Consider the following 21,476-nt stretch of genomic DNA (forward strand, 5'->3'; position numbering starts at 1 on the left):
TTGAAAATTTTACATTATTCTATCACGGGCATACTCTGATTAATCACAGGCATAATCTTATTAATGTATGTGTAGGTGTGTGTGTGTCTATGTATGCATATTCAACCTTGTTTTCTTTGTTTTTCAATTCAATCTGATTCAAGAAACCAGCTCAACATTCTCTTTGGTACTAATCATTCATTACATTCATTTATCACTCAAGCTTTCATGACATCATCTCTTCTTTTTTTTCTATGCCTGATTTTTGATACACTAATTTTCAGATTTCTCTTTGTCATTGTTTGAGTACAGCCTATCTGCGCAAACATTTTGATTATCAGAGAACAACTTGGCATTATCTGCATGTAACAGTACAAATATATTTATACTCACAATCAAGATACCTCTAATATCGCCACAAACATTCCTCATATATAAAATAATCAAGAGGATATCACACAGTCTTGTCTTCCTGCCTACTCAATGTTGATGCATTTAAGAACAAATCCATTTACTCGCACACAGCTACATGTTTTGTTTTTAAATATTTACCAACCAAAACATTCCATAATTTAAAAATATTCTATATTTCTTTTAAAGTAGCAAATGCAGTTTAGAAACCTTTTCTTCTTTTTCATATTCATACATTTCCTAATTTCTGAAAGCACAAAAATCTGACATTAGTACTTACTGCATGAAATAAAGCAACTGTGCTTTTACCAAAATTTGCTCTTTTTCCATACCATTGCAACCAGAACTCTGAAAACATGTTGCCATTATAAATTTATAATTTACTTTTTCTGAATTTCACCATATATAAGGAAAGAAAAATGGCATTTTTCCACTGTCAGGCTGTAAACTGTTTACAGATTAGGTTTAAGATAGGCAGCTATAGAAATGTTTTGCATAATTAAGTAAATAAATAAATTGAGGTCCATATGAAGACATTTTAAAAAGTTGCACAGCATCTCAAGCAAACCACACCATTATTTTAATATTTCCCCAGTTACATTATGTATATTGGAAGTCTTACCTATTTCTATATCCTCAATGAATTTATGACTTTCTTTTCAGAATTTATTTGTTTCTTGCTGAGTAATATTTATAGCTTTCATTGCATTTTTTCTCTTTGTCAAATCATGTGTGTTCTTTATATAGCAATAGTACTTAGATTTATATACCACTTCACAGTGCTTTACAGCCCTCTCTAAGTGGTTTACAGAGTCAGCATTTGGCCCCCAACAATTTGGGTCCTCAGTTTACCCACTTCGGGAGGATGAAAGGCCAGATAAGATTTGAACTGCCAAATTGTAGGCAAGCCAGCAGTCAGCAGTAGTTAGGGTGCAGTACTGAAGGCCACTACAGCTGACTGTTATCTGCAGTTCAGCGGTTCTAATCTCACTGGCTCAGCCTTCCATCCTTCTGAGGTGGGTGAAATGAGGACCCAGACTGTGGGGGCGATATGCTGACTCTGTAAACTGCTTAGAGAGGGCTGAAAGCCTTATGAAGCGGTATATAAGTCTAACTGCTATTGCTATTGCTATTGCCTGCAGTACTGCATTCAAACCACTGCACCATCATGGCTCATACATATCGTATTTTCCGGCGTATAAGATTACTTTTTAACCCTCCAAAATTATTTTAAAAATTGAGGGTCGTCTTATATGCCAGGTATAAGAAAGGCCATACCAAAAAAAAAACAAAAGAAAAGAAAAAGCAATGCCGCCAAGCAAAAGGTCGCACCACCACCAGCGCAGATGCCGGCCTTTCAATTGATAACCTCGGCATTCCTCACCTGGGCATGTGGATGGATGAGCGCTGGGATGGCTTAGTAAGGTCTGGCTGGAGGTCTGGAGGAGGAAGGCATTGATTTCAAACTACGAAAGACTGGCAGTGCAGGGTCCTTCAGCTGGCTTGTGGGCGCCTGAAAGTAGGAGGTCGTCTTATACACCCAGTTGCCTTATACGGTGGAATATACGCTACGCCCAGTTGCCTTATATGGTGGAATATACGCTATGTGTGTTTGTGTATACTGGATATATATGCATGTAGGTATACATATATACACAGAGAGAGAAAATTTCTTCATAATTCCACTTTTATTTTTGTTTTGCTTACTTCTTTCAATTTTCTCCATGTCCTTTATTCTTCATGATTCACTCTTGACATTACCAAAGAATGGTCTGTCTCCTATTCAGAACCTATCATCACCCTAGTATCTTTCTCTATTGCTCTATTTATTTTCATCATAAAAACTGAATTTTAGTTTTAAATTCATTCCCTTATCAAATATTCAGTGGAAATGACTTTATTGAAAACAAGTACCTTTTCTCTAAGCATCACAAGTTATTTAGCAGAAAATAACTTTTAGTAGAGGATTCAATATTAAATGTGTAGGACTATGGCAAGTTCTGTATCAGTTTATTAAGCATTAATTTACAGTAGGAATATTGCTTTCTAGGTTTGTAAATTAAACCCTAGGAGTCAAAGTCAATAAGAATTATTGAACAAAAAAGTATCATTTTATTGCTGAGTGGTAATCAGAGAATTATACAGTATTCAGTTATTTGTGATTACACAGTCATTTTTATATTGAATGACAAAGCTCTTGTGTCATATAATTGTATAATGCAACTTCTCAGTGACGTGCAGTCAGGGGAGGCAGGGGAGGCACAGCCTCACCATTGTCAATCATGAAAAGGAAAAAAAATGTAAACGGGAAAAGGCGAGTGCTGAGGTTAGGCTAGTTAGCTGCTGCCACACCGTGAATGACTGCCTGTTTAAAAAAGCCTCTAAAAAGCGCCCTCTACTATGAGGCAGGAGAACTGCATGCCTCATCTAGTCTGACTTTTTAGGCGCTCGAGCAGAGTTAAGCGAGGGTTAAAAGCCTAAAAAATCCCGAGATAGTTGAGGCACGCAGTTCTCCTGCCTCATAGTAGAGGGTGCATTTTTTAGAGGCTTCAACTCTGTAATTCTGTTTAAAGCTGCAGCATCGCACTCACTCTTCTCTCTTTCTCCCACCCCCACCCCATGCTCCCTCTTTTCCTTCAAATTTCCTTTTTTCTTTTTTCTTTAATAAATGCAATGCTCAGGCATTCTGTCCTCTCCCCAGACACCCCACTGACTAAAGCACTTTCTTTCACCCGCCTGTGCTTGCAGCAGAGCTCAGGCGGGCTGCTGCGAGCTCAGGCGGGCGAAATAAAGTGCTTTAGTCAGTGGGGTGTCAGGGAAGAGGACTGCCTCACCAGCCATAAACCTCACTGCACATCACTGCAACTTGTCATATACAAGTGAAACTCTGTGTTACAGTAAAACTTCATAATTAAAAGTGAGGGCTTACTCAAATTAAAATCTTACTTCCACCACTGTAGTTTGCAGTATAAAACAGGCAAAAGCACTTGTTGCTATTAGAACTATTGCTGCATTTAGTTCTTTGCAGAAATTTGGAAACTTGCATCAAACAGCACAGGATGAAATTTTCATAGATCTCAGGGTGAAGGGAAATTTGGAAGGTTGGGCTTCTGTCTTAAAGTTTACTTACACATCTATGGGCACAGACAAACATACTAATGTATATATTTATTATGATCCTTTCACATGGTTTTTAAATTCTATCTAATAGTTCAAGTATATAACTATTATTATTTTTTAAAGTTTTTTTATTTTTTAATTTTCATACAAATAACCACATGTATACCATTACATGACTAACACTATTTTATATTATTAAATATTATGTCAATTCATCTTACCATCAACCTCCAAAAATTATCATTGGCTCTTTTGCTCTCCATACATCATATTTATACCCTATCCATCGCTTTCTTCTCTTTCTCTCCTCCTCCCTACCTCCTTTCTTCCCTCTGTCATCCTTCTATTTTCTACTTCCGCTTCCTCTCTCCTGCTCTCTCCTCTTTCTATTCCTTCTTTCTCGCTTCCTCTCCCCTCCTCTCCCCTCTCTCTTAACCCTCTTCTTCCTCTTGCCTCTCTTCTCTCTTTTCCACACTCTTCATCTAATTTGCATGGTATATTTTAGCATCTGAACGGGCTCCATTTAATGTTGATGGTGTTAGTAATTTTATTTCAATAAACATCTTTCATATTAACATATATCCTCTTTTTTTAAAAAAAGTATGTGTATATATATCAATTATATGTTTTAAACACCCCCCCCCACTTATTTTTGGGGCAAAGTGTGGACTGATTACAATTTCCAGCTATTCCCATCATATTATTGTATAGTTGTACATCATTACATGCTCCAAGTTTTTAGTTCTCTCTTTATAACCTCAATCTAAGTATATTTTAAGTTTCCCCTCCATTTTCCATATCTTTACTTAGTTTACTTTTAATTATCTTTTAATTAAATCCTTACTATTCAATGTTTATTAAAATTCTGTTAATCTGCTATATAATATGACAAGCAATATACACCTCACTTATATTCATCTTCTTAAAAGTTCTATATGTATCCATATTACAAATATTTTAATTTATATTTAATTATCTTTTCATTATCATATTCAATCAATTAGCAATACAGTTTAACTATTATGTAAAAGAGCAAATCACATTCCTCTCATTTATATTTTCCATATAGTAATTTCTAAATATCCAATTAGCTAGTCATTCATAATAATATATGTGCTTCTGTATATATGTGTGTGCTACACAGTGGTGGGTTTCAAAAAATGTTGGAACCTCTTTTATAGGTGTGGCCTGCTTTCCGGGTCCACTGGTGGAACCTCTTCTAACCGGTTCGGTAGATTTGACGAACCGGTTCTACCGAATAGGTGCGAACTGGTAGGAACCCACCTCTGGTGCTACATGCCAAATAATTAATTCTGATCATGTGACAGTTGATAAATGCCTGTGTTTGTAATGAGAAATATTTTCTACTATGTCCAAGTAAGTTAATGAAAGAAATACAGTATATATGAGAATATATTGACTAAACCATAAATATAAAATAACTCAGTCAACCACATGCTTTATATTATCAGGAATATAGTTGCATGACTAAATGTAACTGTTTTTATGCTATTGTGTGCCTTTATATTTTAATGCTTAACTTGAATGTGTTTTATTTATGAATCAGTTCAATTCTCTTCTGACAGATTTTTTCCTCTGAATTCCATGTGCAAGAATGGAAAGAAAACATATTTTAGATGCCAATCATACTGAATGACTGTAGACAATTTGTATTCAAAGATACACTGAAGTTATTAATTGAAGATTCTAAGGAAGGAAATTAATAGTTTGAGGAATGGAAAGCTGCTAGTCTTAAAATTTAAATTAATGTTTTTATGTTGTCTTCTTTGCAAAATTAATCGTCCCTTATAAAATTTAATAACAGTGGAATGACAGCCTGCTTATAATATTCAATAAATCCTAGTTTGAAAGCAGCTCAAACTAAAGTATTAAAATGGGTTGTTAAAATAGGTGAAATAATATTTCATTACCTTTATCTTCAGAAAGTAAGATTTACTGTTTATTTGACTGAACAATTGTTTTTTTTTTTTTACTATTAATCTAATCAAGAATTATTGTAACTTATTTTTTTCCCTTTATTTGAAAGGAAGACTCTGCTTAAAATCTGGCCTTTAATCTAGTGAAATATTGTTAAGAGTGCCTTTTTTTATTTGTTGCTCTAACAGTGTTCCTAAATAAGTGCAATCTGTATTTTTGCACTCCTGATACAATAGTCCTAGCAACATTACATTTCTGAATAATATGAAAATGGTTAATTCTTGTACCACTCATTGGGATAATGACACAGATCAGGAGGTTTTCCCTGTTTTCATAGACTTGATGGTATTTATTACTTCTTAGAAAGAAAGATTTGCCATTTATAATCTTATCCTTTAGCCTAGTTACATGAGTGAATTTTTTTTTTTAAAAAAATCAGAATCATTTTATCTTGGGCATCCTTAACAATAGAAAACATTTTTACACAGTGGCAATTATTTACATAAGAGGCTACTTATTGTCTAGGTCTTTTTCTCACTCCCAATATCTTTGCTTTGTATGATTCACTATTTATTTTCAACTATATAAAGGGACTTAACTTGAAACTGTCATTTATAATGACAGCAGGGGTGGGTTCCTGCCAGTTCTAACCTCTTCTATAGAAGAGGTTCCACAAATCTACAGTGCCGTTTAGAACCGGTTCCAGCCCCCTCCCCCCACCCATCCCTGTTAGATCAGCGGAAGAATCAGTCAGAGGCGTCTGAGGTAACCGTAAGTCAAACAGGTCGCAGACGGTGTTGGTCGGAGGGCAGAGATCGACCCCTAGGCCCCTGAATTATGGGGTGCCGCAGGGTTCAGTCCTGTCCCCCCTCCTGTTTAATATTTACATGAAGCCACTGGGTGAGATCATTCGACGGCACGGGATAAAATACCATCAGTATGCGGATGATACACAATTGTATCTGTCTGCCCCGTGCCAACTCAGTGAAGCGGTTGACGTGATGTGCCAGTGCCTTGAGGCTGTTAGGGTCTGGATGGGGGATAACAAGCTTGCACTCAATCCAGATAAGACCGAGTGGCTGGTGTGTTTCCCTCCCACTAATTGGCCAAGTTTTCCATCTCTCAGGCTGGGGGGTCAAACAGTACTCCCCTCAGAGAGGGTTCGCAATTTGGGAGTCCTCCTGGACCCACAGCTGACTTTTGAACACCACTTGTCGGCTGTGACCAGGGGGACATTTGCCCAGGTTTGCCTGGTGCACCAGTTGCGTCCCTACCTGAACCAGGAGGCCCTCACAACAGTCACTCGTGCCCTTGTGACCTCTAGACTGGACTACTGCAACATGCTCTACATGGGGCAGCCCTTGAGGAGCATTCAGAGACTTCAGCTTGTCCAGAATGCAGCCGCGTGAGCGATCGTGGGTGCACCTTAGTTCACCCACGTAACACCTACCCTCCGCGAGCTGCACTGGCTGCCTATTGGTCTTCGGATACGCTTCAAGGTGCTAGTCGTCACTTATAAAGCCCTTCATGGTATTGGACCTGGGTACTTGAGAGACCGCCGACTGCCAATTACCTCCAATAGACAGATCAGATCCCACAGATTAGGCCTCCTCCAAATTCCATCCGCCGGCCAGTGTCAACTGGCGACTACCCGGAGGAGAGCCTTCTCTGTGGCTGCTCCGACCCTCTGGAACGAGCTCCCTGTGGAGATTCAAACCCTCACCACCCTCCAGGCCTTCCGCAAAGCCCTTAAAACCTGGCTGTTCCGACAGGCCTGGGGCTAAAGAGTTTTTGCCCCCCTTCTCGAATGGTATGGTTGTTGTGTGTTTTTTAAATTTTTGTATTGTTATGTCTCGTTTTTTTTTATTCCCTTGTCTGTACCCCCTTCCCTGATTGAATTGTGAGCCACCCTGAGTCCCCTTCAGGGAAAAGGGCGGCATACAAATGTAATCAATCAATCAATCAATCAAACTGCTTTATTACAGGCAAGAACGAAGAACAGAAGTAGACCGGCACCTCTCCTCTGTCTGACAGCTTTTTATATGGAGCTGTCAGACGGATGAGCCAATAGCCGCACGTATGACAGCCCGGCAACTCGCAGACGCGCCTGATTGGTTAAGGCGCGCCTGGCTACTGCTGAGCTGTCATTCGTAAGTCCGAGGACTTACTAGGCTATAACACTCCTTCCCCCCCCCCCAGCGATGCGCATGCATCGAACACGGTGCAGGCGTAGTCGAGCCCGGCAACTTGCAGACACGCCTGATTGGTTAAGGCACGCCTGGCTGCTGCCGAGCTGTCATTCGTAAGTCCGAAGATTTACTAGGCTATAACAATCCCCACATCATCAAGATGAAGAGCAAGAGGAGGAATTCTGGGAGTTGAAGTCCACAAGTCTTAAAGCTGTCAAGCTGTCAACCCCCTGGGGATTTTTTTCTAAAGGGTTCGGGGTGCAAGGGTCTTGTAACTTGATGACCTGCGTGCTTCAATACCAGAGTTTCTGAGCCAACATTTTGGTTGCTAAGCAAGAGTTGTTAAGTGAGTTTCACTACATTTTACAAGTTGGCCACGCCCACCCAGTCACATGACTGCCAAGCCACTCCCACTTGGTCACATGGCCAGCAAGCCACTCCCACCTGGTCACATGGCTGGCAAGCCACTCCCACAAAGCAGGCCACACCTACAGAAGAGGTTCTAAAAATTTTTGAAACCCACCACTGAATGACAGGTACTATGGCATAGCCAATTTTATGCTCAAAATTTCCTTCCCATCCCCATTTTGTTAAGTTTTGAATCGTCACATTTTTAAATTTTATGAGCTTCCTGTTTGGTTGCAGGCATTTCATTCCTTATTAGGAAACATCATTAATGCATTTCGGGAGCTGAGATTAAATGGTTGAGTATGCTGATACTCTTACCTGACTTCACATGATTGAATGGGAAAGTCATATGGGTAGATTTTGGGGTTTTTTTTTGTTTGTGGGTAAATTATTTATTTGGTTAATAAGTTATTGGTTCTAACATATGTCTCTGTTTATTATTCCCTGTGTGATTATTATTGATTATTCCATGGCACTTATATCATTGTCATCATTTCCACAATTATTTTAATTTTTGCACGAAGCATAAGCTTGTACTAATATTCTGTGTATGTGTGTTTAACTATGTTTGCAATAAATCCAAATAATGTATCTGCAGAATATGTATATATAAGGGAAAAAAGCTTAAAACTTTAGTTGCTTTTTTTGTGTAAAAATGGATCCTTTGATTAAATTGAATGTCAAAAACTTTTTTTGTGTGGTATAGTGGCAATTTTTTAAACAACTCTAGCTAAAATATGAGTTTTCTCATATATATTTTTTTACTTAAATCAACATGTACTGTCTTTACTTACTTTGCAAGGGTATAACAAATTGAATTTCCTATTCATCTATGAAGATGTATCATAAAATTTATTAGGGATGTCTTTTAAGTCCTAACATATTTAATATAATATTTATTACAGGACTTTCAGTGAAGACATGCTCAGCAACTGACATGCACAGAGATCCCTCTTGATTGTTGTTCTTTCAACCCAACAACAGAAGGAACGGGCTTCCTTTTGTTTATTTTACTCTCCAGGATTAGGGAGAATCCCAGAATCATCTCTTAAAACCATCCGATAACAGAAACAATCTGGTGAACTGATGGTGGGGGGCAGGGCTGAAATCACATATTTGTTAGAACTCGTTCAGGACAACAACTAATCTGCATATAGACAGGCAGTTGAACAACTAGCCTTGTGGTGCAACCAGAAGAATCTTGAACTAAACACACTTAAAACCAGTCACGTGCGGTGAGGTTTATGGCTGGTGAGGCAAAAAGAAAGAAAGAGGCTTTTGGCCGCCCCGCCTCTATGTCGGATGCTTTTGCCCACTTTCAAGAAAGCGGCTTTTGCCCACTTTCTAGAAAGAAAGAAAGTGCCAGCCTGCCAGCAGAGGTTGGTAAAAGACCCGCCTCTGCTGGCAGGCTGCCCCGACACAGAGAAAGAAAGCTGGCAGGCTGCCCTCCCTGCCTCTCCTACCCCCTTCCCTCTGAGTGAAGAAACAAACACACGCACACACGAACAAAAATTACTTACAATTAATTACAAATTACATTAATTTTGAATTCCTCCCCCTCCCTCCGACCCACATACCTTTTCCAGCTGTTTCACAATCACAGAGGATTTCAACTTTGCTCTTGCCTGCCATTATGAAAATGTAAAAATATAAAATAAAAAAGGCAAGAGCTGCTGAGGTCAGGCTGGGTTACCTGCTGCCGGAGTCCCCAATGGATGACTCTGCTTAACTGTTTAAAAAAGCCTCTAAAAAAACCGTCCTCTACAGGAGGAGGCAAGAGAACCATGTGCCTCATCTACATAAGAAATGTAGATGGCTTTTAACCCTTGCTTAAATCTGCTCGAGTGATCATAAAGTCAGACTAAATGAGGCACATGGTTCTCCTGCCTCCTCCTGTAGAAGGCACTTTTTTAGAGGCTTTTTTAAACAGTGAAGCACTAAGCAGAGTCATCCACTGTGACTCTGGCAGCAACTACCTCAGCCTTTTTCCTTTTACATTTTTTTTCTTTTCATGATGACAGTGGTGAGGCCCTGCCTTCCCTGCCTCCCCTGACTGCACGTCACTGCTTAAAACCATAGAACTGGTGGTAGATTTTAGGAGAAACCCTGCTATACACCACCTCTTACAATACTAGACAACACAGTATCAACAGCTGAGACCTTCAAGTTTCCAGCTTCTATCATATTTCAAGACACTTAACATCAAAAACATTATCAAAAAAGCACAACAAAGAACGTTTTTCTGCACCAACTCAGAAAGCTCAGACTGACCAAGGAGCTGCTGATTCAGTTTTACAGAGGAATTACTGAGTCTGTCATCTGCACCTCTATAACTCTCTGGTTTGGCTCTGCAACTAAACAAGACAGACACAGACTTCAATGGATAATTAGAATGGCAGAAAAAGTAATTGCTACCAACCTGCCTTCCATTGAGGACCTGTATACTGCACAAGTCAAAAAGAGAGATGTGAAATATGTACAGAGCCCTCACACCCTAGACATAAATTGTTTCAACTTCTAAAATGACGTTATAGAGAATTGCACAACAGAACAACTAGACACAAGGACAGATTTTCCTGGCAAGCCATCACTCTGCTAAACAACAAATTCCCACAAAACTGTCAAACTATTTACTAAGACTGCATTACTATTATTGTTCTCATCCTTCCCATTATCTAGCTCCTCCTACTTATGATTATAATCTTGTTGCTTGTTGCTTGTATCTTTATATTGTTTTATCTGGTTTCCTAGTATGATTTGATTGCTTATTTAGTATCCTATGACTATCACTAAGTGTTGTATCTTATGATTCTTGATAAATGTATTTTTATATACACTGGGAGCTTATACACTGGACAAATTCCTTGTGTCCTTCTAACTCTGTTATTCTATTCTATTCTATTCTATTCTATTCTATTCTATTGTTTTCTATTCTATTCACAGTTCTTTTGGAATTTATTTTTCAAACAGACAATAAACTTTACCATTCATTTCTTAATCAATTCATGAAACTATTATCTTTATTAGCTAAAAGAGCCTGTCTTAAGTTACAACTTTTCACTCCTTTTTGAAACTATGCGCCATTTTTGTGACTTCTTTATTGTTTAATGACAAGGAAGAGGGTTGCTGGAACCAGCCAAAACAAGGAAGCATGGAGTATTTTTTTCTTTTGAAATATGAGGATAAAACTTGTGGTCTTAATTTACTACTTTTACAGTAATCTGTACCCGCTATTGTTTGGTTATGGTGGTTGAAATTTTTGATTTTCATCAACATCAATTTCTATTCTGTGTTGTGTAGCATACAACATAATCCATGATAATCAATCACCCACTAAGTTTCAGGGACAGCCTATTATCTTTATGCCTTGATGTCACTCAACCTATGCAGAAGGTGTGCTTATTCCCACCCATCATGAATACAGCAGAGTGAGTTTGTATAAATGTATAACATTTGAAGAATGAAGGTGATAATTACATTCATTCTCTGTGATTTATTGTTACTGCAGCTCACTGACTGTCTATCAGTAAATATAGAAAACTATATTTAGAGTCTGACAGTATGCCAAGTAAGGCAAAAAGTAAACCTTCTTTTTCATTACAGAACAGAAGGATGGGAGGCAAGGATCCAGCTCCCTAATTATGGCTCTCTTTCTTAGAACAGTAATTATGAAGAATCTTTTCGTTACAAGTTAATATTGCTTGGAGGCTATAAACTGCCTGGCTGGATTAATTCTATTTTAGTACCAGAATATAAGAAATACTGTTTATCAATGTTTTTGATGCAGTGAGCCACTTTGATTCAATACTTCTTTCTCTTGTATGTCAATATGATGAAGTGATAAGCAAAGCCTGTAGTGAGAAGAAATCAATGAGAAAATCCCTTTACAGCTTACCTTTGCATTATCTCTCATCATTACCATTAACCTCCATGTATAATGAAAGCTAGAGGACAGCTCCGGGTAAATCCCACATTTCTGCTGTTTTTGTTGTTATCAGATTTAACATTAATATTTAATGACATTAAATTGGCACTTTTTATCTATTTTGTATGTTATCATTGTTCACATGCTGAAAAGTTAATATTTCATTCAATATTTCAACTCATTACAAAAGTACAAGTAACCTCACATGGTACATAAGAGAATATAAAGTTACACTGCAGAGGGAAAATCCAAAAACAGAAAAATAAAATATTAATATTTAAAAGCATAAAACAAGTGCTGATTCTTAGAGAGAGAGAGAGAGAGAGAGAGAGAGAGAAAAGAAGGAGGAGGAGGAGGAGGAGGAGAAGGAGGAGGAGGGAGAGAGAGAGAGAGAGAGAGAGGAGGAGAGAGAATGAGAGAGAGAGAGAGAGAGAGAGAGAGAGAGAGAGAGAGGAAAAATGCTTACAATCCAATAGTATATTAGATATTAAAAATCAACTTAACCTTATTCACTCTTCAACCTTCTACTGATTTTTCAGTTATATGAGTGTCATGGCATTAATCATTTACATTGGACTTACTTGTCTGCATTTTAATCTCCTTTAGCTGAAAAATGCATTTATTTTCCTCTTAGCTTCCATTTTAGCTCAATATATAAATCTTTTTAAAAAAATCTTAAATATGCAAATTGTTTTAGAAACATACTCAACCCATTCATGAATAATAATACTATAAATTACAACCTGGTTACCTTTGTATTATTTGTCATATTTTCCCATCAACAACAATTTGGGCAGCATACAAGAAGATAAATGAGTTTGTTCCTTTGATTTAAGTAGAAGTAAGCATTCCTTTAGCATTCCTTTGGAGTACCAGCCTCCAAAGGATTTAATGACGCTTGATTGCTTTCTGTCTTTATAAGAAATTACAGTGATTCTGATTGTTTTGTCTAGGAAATGAATGTGTAATAACTTTATCTTCTGGGAAAGATTTTTATATTCTAATCCACGGGTCGCCAACCCTTGGTCTGTGGACTCGTTGCAGCATGATAGCCACCGGGCTGCGCAAACAAGCGAAGCCCCATCCAAGGGATGCAGGCAATACAGGAAACCATGCTCCCCCCGATCCACAGAAAAAAATCACTCTGCAGAACTGGTCCCTGGTTCCCAAAAGGTTTTCTAATCTATATATCGGTCTTAACATAGAAGGGCTTTCAATGGCAATGGGTAACATTGCTCACCATATGTCCCATTTTTTCTTTAATAAAAAATATGTTTAATGCATAAAGCATATAGTATTATTAAAAGCCCATCAGAGCCATAAACATATTGTTCATGGACTATGAAATCAGATGATTAAGTGATTATCCAAGGACGCTATTTTTCATAAATGCCTATAATCCTACAGATTTTATACTAAGAAAGAATATTGCTTACTGTGTTCAGAAGTCAAGGTACCTAGTAAATAATTGTATAATCTTCTTTCATTTTTTCAATAAGCATTAATTGTTTTAAAAATGCTACAGGTACTATTTAAATCATATTTTATGCAAATTTTAATAGAAATCATTAATGAAAACGTACTATCTGTGTCTCTTTTTTTATATTGCACTTAATAAATTCAACCTTTCATTTTAAATTTATTCTATTTAGCACCGAGTTTAATAGAAAAAATATTTTTCTTACCATTCACTTGAAGAATATGAGTCTGATAGATTTGATCATAGCCGTCTGCATAGCAGCTATAATTTCCCATGTGAGTTGTAGTAATCTTAGTAATATATAGCGACCCATCATCTCCAAAATCCTAAAGAAAAAGAGGTGACCAAAATTATCCTCAGAACATTATACTATCTATACTGAATTTCTCTAAGAAAGAAATAAGAAGTAAGAGTTATCGTCTCTTATACCAGATTTAACCCACCTTTAAATATTAAGGCCTTCAAAACATTCAAGCTATACAAATCTGATTTTGTAGATATTGACTGCATTTTGCCAGATGACAATCTTGCACCGTCCTTAATATTCAGATTGCCATCTGGCAAAATTCAGCCAATTTTCCTGGTGTCAGTCAGACTATGATGTTCACTTTTTGAGGGTCCAGACCACATAAAATGGTATTAACAATAGAAAATGCATAGAAAACAAAATAATCATTGAAAGGTTCAGGAAGACCTAACAGTTTAATATTTCCATACAATGATTTAGAAGTTTATGAGCATGCAATATTGTAAATGAATCCTCTTTCATTCAGATGATAGATATACCGTGTTTCCCCGAAAATAAGACAGGGTCTTATTTTCTTTTGACCCTGAAATAAGCGCTTGGCCTATGAAACACTATCAGAGAGGTTGCCAATCTAACTTCTTGAAATGAGGAATTCCAAAGTTCAGATGCAGCATTGAGAAGATCATTCTTTGCTCTAATCAAATATACTTAAAGTAGTTGCCAATAGAAAAGGGATTACTCTTTAGATATTAGGTTCCTTGCACTTAAGAACTTTGGAGCTTAGTGGAACTTCACACTGAGATTGAATTATACTGAGAAGCAAACTAGTAGTCAATATAGATCTTAATATGTTCAATCTTGCAATCCTGTATTCTTGCAAATATAAAACAGCATTCTTGCTGTTATGTTGTAAAATACTGAAATGTCTAAAGATTTTTCAAAATACTCCCCAATACATTGAATATTAGTAATTCAACCTGAAAATAATGAAAGTATATTTCATTTTATCAGAAAAAGAGAAACTTTGCACATCAGTTTAAATAAAATTGTCCTTCTGAAATCCATTTCTACAAAATAATCCAAAATGATAGCAAGGTACATTATATTAAGGATTTCTGAGAGGGCAAGATAATCAATAGATATACCCTTAAGTTATAGCTTCTGGGTAGAGCAATGAAATTGTGTCTCACGCCCAGAGTTGAAACTAGGCTGAAGTTGATCTACATAATCTATTTAATTTAAAATTTCTGGACTTTAGATGCAATCTTATGCTCAAGTGAGATGCCCAAGAAAAGAAAGTTCCAGAGTAACTGGAACTATCTACAGTTCCAAAAAGAGGTTAACTTTTTTTAGGTGCATCATCCTGCACCTCATACGGGGGGGAAATCTTATGTTTTTCCCGGATTCTGACATTATCTTGATATAAATAACTGAAGTCGATTGTTGTTGTTGTTGTTGTTGTTGTTGTTGTTGTATCACAGCGGGCAGATGTTTCACAGGATTTGGCATTGATTACTAGTTGGGCCTCATCCAGGGGCATAGGATGCCATAACGTATTTTTGTACTATGTGTGCGGATCCAAGCAGTGCAGCTTTTTGCATTTGACAGATGGTAATTTTGTCAATTTTTAACTGTTTTAAATGTAATTCCAGTGCTTTTGGAATAGCACCCAGTATGCCGATTACCACTGGAATTACCACTGCTGGTTTGTGCCATAATCTTTGAATTTCGATTTTTAAATCCTAGTATTTCACGATTTTTTCATGTACCTTCTCGTCGACCCTGCTATCACCTGGTATTGCGATGTCTATGATTGTAACCTTGTTTTTCTCAACCAGTGTGATGTCTGGTGTATTATGCGCCAGTATTTTGTCTGTTTGTATACGAAAATCCCATAAGATCTTGACCATCTGATTTTTGGTGACTTTTTCAGGGTTATGTTCCCACCAGTTTGTTGTTGTTTTAATATTATAATTTTTGCACAAATTCCAGTGGATCATTTGTGCTACAGAATTGTGCCACAATTTATAATCAGTCTGCGCGATTTTTTTACAGCAGCTGAGTATGTGATCAACAGTTTCACCAACTTCTTTGCAAAGTCTGCATTTGGCATCATCAGAAGATTTTTCGATTTTGGCCTTAATGGCATTTGTGTGGATAGTTTGTTCTTGCGCAGCCAGGATTAGTGACTCTGTTTCTTTCTTTAATGTACCTGTTGTTAGCCATAACCAAGTTTGTTCACTGTCCACTTTATCTTTTATTTTTCCCAGAAATTGGCCATGCAATGCTTTGTTCTGCCAACTCTCCATTCTTGATTTTATCACATCTTTTCTGTATTCTTGTTTTGTCTGTTGGACCTTCAGTAGATTTTTGTTCTTTACTTCAATTAATAGATGTTCTTGACTTTCTTTTAAATAATCAGCCAGTGCATGTTTTTCTTCTTCAACTGTTTGTTTCACTTGTAATAATCCTCTGCCACCTGATTTTCGGGGCAGGTACAGTCTATCAGTATCACCACGTGGATGTAAACTGTAGTGCATTGTCATTAGTTTCCTGGTTTTTCTGTCCAAAATGTCCAAATCAGCTTGTGTTCAGTTAACTATACCAGCTTCACTTGTAATAATCCTCTGCCACCTGATTTTCGGGGCAGGTATCATTATTATCATTATTATTTGTCACAGAGTCAGATATTTAGATTGAATTGGCATTTTATCCAGTGATCTAGTACTAGTTCAAGGACCCAGGATGAGTACATGTTGTTGATGGTATTAAAAGTATCATTGCAGGGCAGGAAAAAAAATAAGGAATTCTGTTCCTTCCTTCCTTCCTTCCTTCCTTCCTTCCTTCCTTCCTTCCTTCCTTCCTTCTTTCTTTCTTTCTTTTCCTTCCTTCCCTTTCTCTCTCTCTCTCTTTCTCTTTCCCCTTTTTTTTCTTTCTGAATTGAGCAATGTGAATTCAGATTTCTTTCTGATTACTCCCAAGAGGCAGTATTTCTCCAGATGCGAATGACAGCTATGAGATAAGATACCTTCAAATGTGGACTTGTTCTCCATTGGGAGAAAGCAATAGAACTGACAGATTCATGAAATGAACATAAACAAGAAAATGCTGCTTTCTGGCATTTCATTTTATTTTGGAATCTTCAAGCAGGAATACACTCATCTGCATAGCAATGAAGTCTAAGTACTTTTCTATACTATTTCTATGTAGAACTGATGCTATTTTCTCAACAGCTGCTCAAACCATTCAATAAAACAATCACTAGCAAATCATAAGCATGCCTAAAAGCAGCACAGTAGGCGCTTTAAGAACAGTTACCATCACAAACACTACGGGTAGAATCCCATTCATGAGTGTACTCTTCTCCTTCCAAAGTTGAAAATGGACTGGAAGGATTTTGCACAAGTAAATCCTGCAATGCTCCTTAAGCACTGTCAGGAAGAGGTGTTTGCATGACTCAATCGAATTTTCTTTCTTTTTTTTAAAAAAATTTTTTTTTACAAATATATAAAATGAATGTGTGAATAAGTGGTACCTGAGTGTCATACATTCTAATACAAGTAAAATTGATAACCCACCCGCAGGTTGCCACTACCAGTTTCCCTGAACCTGTCCAAACCAGCTGAATACTACCATTGATGGACCCGGATTGTTGTTGGGGCAATATGCTGACTCTGTAAACCGCTTAGAGAGAGCTGAATGCCCTATGAAGCGGTATATAAGTCTAACTGCTATTGCTATTGCTATTGATGTCATCCCACTTCAATAGGGACCTCTAGCTCAACATGGGACTCACCAAAAGTTCCATACACGTAGCTTCTCTCAGTATTTTCATGTCTGGGATCACAGTTAGCTGACACCACAAGTAGTGATTCCTAAATTTGGCTAGGTGTCAATATTTATTTTTTGTTTTCATTGGTGTGTAAACTATTAGCCTATTAGAACTATATTTTAGCTTTTATGTTTATTACCTAAACATAATGTTTTTAATAAGCTTATTTGGAGTTTTTAAATAGTATTGATTTAGTTTGCTATCTTGAAATGGCTTTCGGAAAAATAGACGTGTCAAAGCTTCAAAAATAAACTCACTAAAGTTCTAAAATAAAAAAGAGGCACATGTTCTCTAAATTGTTCCCACAGTATCCAGTTAAATGCCTATGTGAACCTATAAGTAGGACAAAGTATATAATTGGATCAATCTGCTCATGTCTCTTAGCAACTTATGCTGAGAATCATGACATTCAGCTTGATGTTGAAGGTCATTGTGATTATAACTATTAATACTCTAATTGCTTATATATAAAAACTAAGCAGAATTGAATTGTAGAACGCCAGGAAATAACAAGTTGTAGGCTAGATCAGTGGTTCCCAACCCCCGGTCCGCGGACTGGTGCCGGGCCGTGGAGTACCTGGCACCGGGCCGCGCAGCGGCCGGGGGCCATGATCGCTGCAGCGGCCGGGGGCCATATTTGCAACTTTGTAGTCCTCATGAACGCGCCCTTTCTCTGCCCCCCCCGCCGCCCCAGATGTGCGGGGCTGGGGGGGCGAGGGGAGGCCCGATCTCCCCCCCCGCCCTCTTGCTCTGCTCGCCCCGTGAGGGAAGGGGCGGCGGCGGCCTCGGCCTCGGCCCGAACTTGGGATGCTGCTGGCGGAGGCTGCCTGGGAGACGAAACTTTGTCCGCGGACTCACCCGGCCGCCTGCCCCGTGGAATGACGAGGGGGGGGCAGGAGGGGGCGGCGGCGCTGCATTTTCCTCCCAAGGAGAAACTAAGGTTGCGGGGGGAGGGGCGCAGCGCGGCCGTTTCGGGGGAACTTGGGGAGCTTTGCCGTTCCGAGAGGCGCTTCGCATGCAGCCCCACCCAGGTGGGAGATGTTTTCCTCCGCCGAGGCGGGGAGGGGGGGCTTTACGTAAGACTCGCGGCGCAGCTCTGCCCCCCCTCCTGGAGTGTCACCTGCCTCCCGCCCCTCCCCTCCACCGCAGCGCTTTTTGTGTCAGGCCAGCGGGGCTCTTGGGGGCCCTTCGGCCGCAGCCCGCCTTCTCCCCCTCTTCCCTTCATGGAGCGCGGCGCGGAGGCCCACCCCCTCGGAAGCAGCCGGCCTCCGCCGCGCCAGCCGCCCGCCCGCCCGAAGTAGGACACAGGGCCATCTTTTTCCCCCGCCGAACTGCAGCGAGGAAAAAGGGCTGCCCGAGCGAGCGGATCGCGGGGTCGGTTCCCCCTCCCTTCCCCCGACGGCCAAGGAGGAGGAGGCGGGGCGGCCTCGTGGGCTGTCGGCCTTGGCGTGAAGGAAGCCCCCCCCGCCCTGCGGAACGCGCGCCCAGGATGGCCGCCTTCCCACCCGCCGGTCCGGAAGGCCGAGGGAGGCTCGTCTGACTGGTCCGCGGCGATAAAAAGGTTGGGGACCACTGCTCTAACAAACCTGTTCCTAATTCCTAAAAATTATTTTCTACCTAGAGAGAACTTTGGTCATCGGTATAGAGATCAGATATATTTTAAGAACGTAAAGGAACCTTAACTGCTTAATGACCTATGTGGTTTTGCATTCATTTTTACATAAGGAAGAGGGAAATGGGCAGTTGAGAAATATGAAATATAAATAAATAAATAATAGAAAAATAATAGAAAAATAAATAAATATCAACAAAGTATCACTAAGTAAACTAGATATAAAATCAATAAGCCATGCCTATTGTACAATATTTTTATACAATTGATACTGATGTCTCATTAAGCAGTATCCAGTCAACAAAATCTTATACCATGATGAATTTATGGTAGCCATTAAAATTGCAAGTATGTTATTTTTATAGGAGATAATTAAAGATATAGAATAAAATATTTTATTGTCCTACAGATAAGGACAGAACAACAAAATGCCAAGAATAAGAAGTTCTGGAGAAAAGCATTTTTAAGCAAATTCAATTAATGATATGATGGACTGAGCAACATTTGAAGGGCATATATTTTTCAAGAATGTAGTATAATCTAAATAAAAAGCAGGATAATATTGCCAGTGGGCATATCAAAAATAATGGTATATGAAGCAGCACTTGAAAATTTGTCATACATATTAATTAAAGCAGGGGTCACCAACCTTTTGGAACTCAGGAACCCCTAAATTCATAAATACTGCAGACCACTAATATGATCTGCTTAATGACCAACTGGCTGGGTGTGGCTAGGTGGTCATGTGACTGATTGGGTGATGTCACTTGATGTCACTCACATCGAGAGGCACCTCAATGGTCTCTACTCACTTCTTCCCTGTCACTCCTTGCCTGCCTGCCCAGGCTCCTTAGGGCCCCAACAGGAAGCAGTTGTTGGAGCTAAACAGCCACCACGAGAAAGAAGTGGCAAAAGAGCTAATTCAGTTCAAATTGGATCTGGCCGAGAAGGAGGCTCAGCAGACGCATCCCACTGAAGACTACAAGCATAAGCTTTCCAAGCAAAGGGAAGACCTGCGGGAGTGCAAGGCCAGGTGCCAGTGCCTGGAGGCTCAGTGGGCTGAGATGGTCAGCCAGTTCCAGGCTATGATGCAATACCATTGCAACGAGGCCCTCCGGCTCTTTGCCACCAGAGGCACTTTGCTCAAAACCCCGCACCAAGAGGTTGAAGCAGCCCCTAGTCAGAATTTCTGCCCCCTCTTCCCCAAAAAGGGGAAGATTCTCTGCAGCAACATAAGCATTCATTGCACATATCTGGCCCAGGGGCCGTAGTTTGAGGACCCCTGATTTAGTACAATATAAAAAATGCAAATATTTTTTCTGCTGACCACTGAAATTTTCTCATGGCCCACCAATGGTCCACAGACCACCAGTTGGTGATCGTTGAATTAAAGTATGCAGACATATATACATGTCATAAAATATTACATATTCCTCAACAGATAAAGATAATAAGTGTGACAGAAACAAGCTGATTTACAATGTGGAATGCAAATTATAGAGTAAAAGCAGGAAGAGGTCAAAGGACCTTTTACAACAAAATCTTGTGCTATATGTTTCTGGCTAAAAGTTTCATAGTATATATTTGTATAAAGATCTCAAAATTATGAAATGCTAACTTTATACCATATGAAAAGGAAATTGTAGTAAACAATCATCTCTACTACGATTTTGAGTAATTAATAATAAGGAAAATAAAGTCCTGAAATAGCAATAGCAATAGCAATAGCAGTAGACTTATATACCGCTTCATAGGGCTTTCAGCCCTCTCTAAGCGGTTTACAGAGTCAGCATATTGCCCCCAACAATCCGGATCCTCATTTTACCCACCTCGGAAGGATGGAAGGCTGAGTCAACCCTGAGCCGGTGAGATTTGAACCGCTGAACTGCTGATCTAGCAGTCAGCTGAAGTAGCCTGCAGTGCTGCATTTAACCACCGTGCCACTTGCCCATATTTAAATCTTTTTTTTTTTAAGTTTTCAAATTCTTATTTGAATATGACGCATAACACATTGGTCTTAAGTAAAATATGCAGCATTATATGTATATATCTTATTATTTTAGATGTATTTTATAGTAGTGGAAAATACTGCATCAAAAATAGTTTGGCCAAGAAAAAGTTGTTCTACTATGATATTGAAGAAAGAACACTTTCTTCTTCTGCATTCTGGGTTGATAACTATAGCACTATAACTTTAACTAAAGTAACTATAACTTTAGTAAAGTAAAGTTTTATCCCAGTATTATTTCATCGCAGTTATGTCTAATATATAATTGTTATCAATATATGGATGCTTATTTATATCCTATGAAGTTCTTCATACTCTCCTATTGTT

At 38.8% G+C, this 21,476-nt stretch overlaps 1 protein-coding gene across 1 annotated transcript in view; it reads right to left on the minus strand.

Moving 5' to 3' along the window:
• Positions 1-21,476, minus strand: part of FSTL5 (follistatin like 5) — a 180,918-nt gene that overhangs the window by 74,176 nt on the left and 85,266 nt on the right. The window contains exon 5 of the mRNA XM_032223653.1: positions 13,656-13,776. Within this exon, the coding sequence (XP_032079544.1) occupies positions 13,656-13,776 (121 nt within the window). The remainder of the gene's footprint in view (positions 1-13,655; positions 13,777-21,476) is intronic.

This window comes from Thamnophis elegans, chromosome 9 (genome assembly GCF_009769535.1).
Source record: "Thamnophis elegans isolate rThaEle1 chromosome 9, rThaEle1.pri, whole genome shotgun sequence".
NCBI lineage: Eukaryota > Metazoa > Chordata > Lepidosauria > Squamata > Colubridae > Thamnophis > Thamnophis elegans.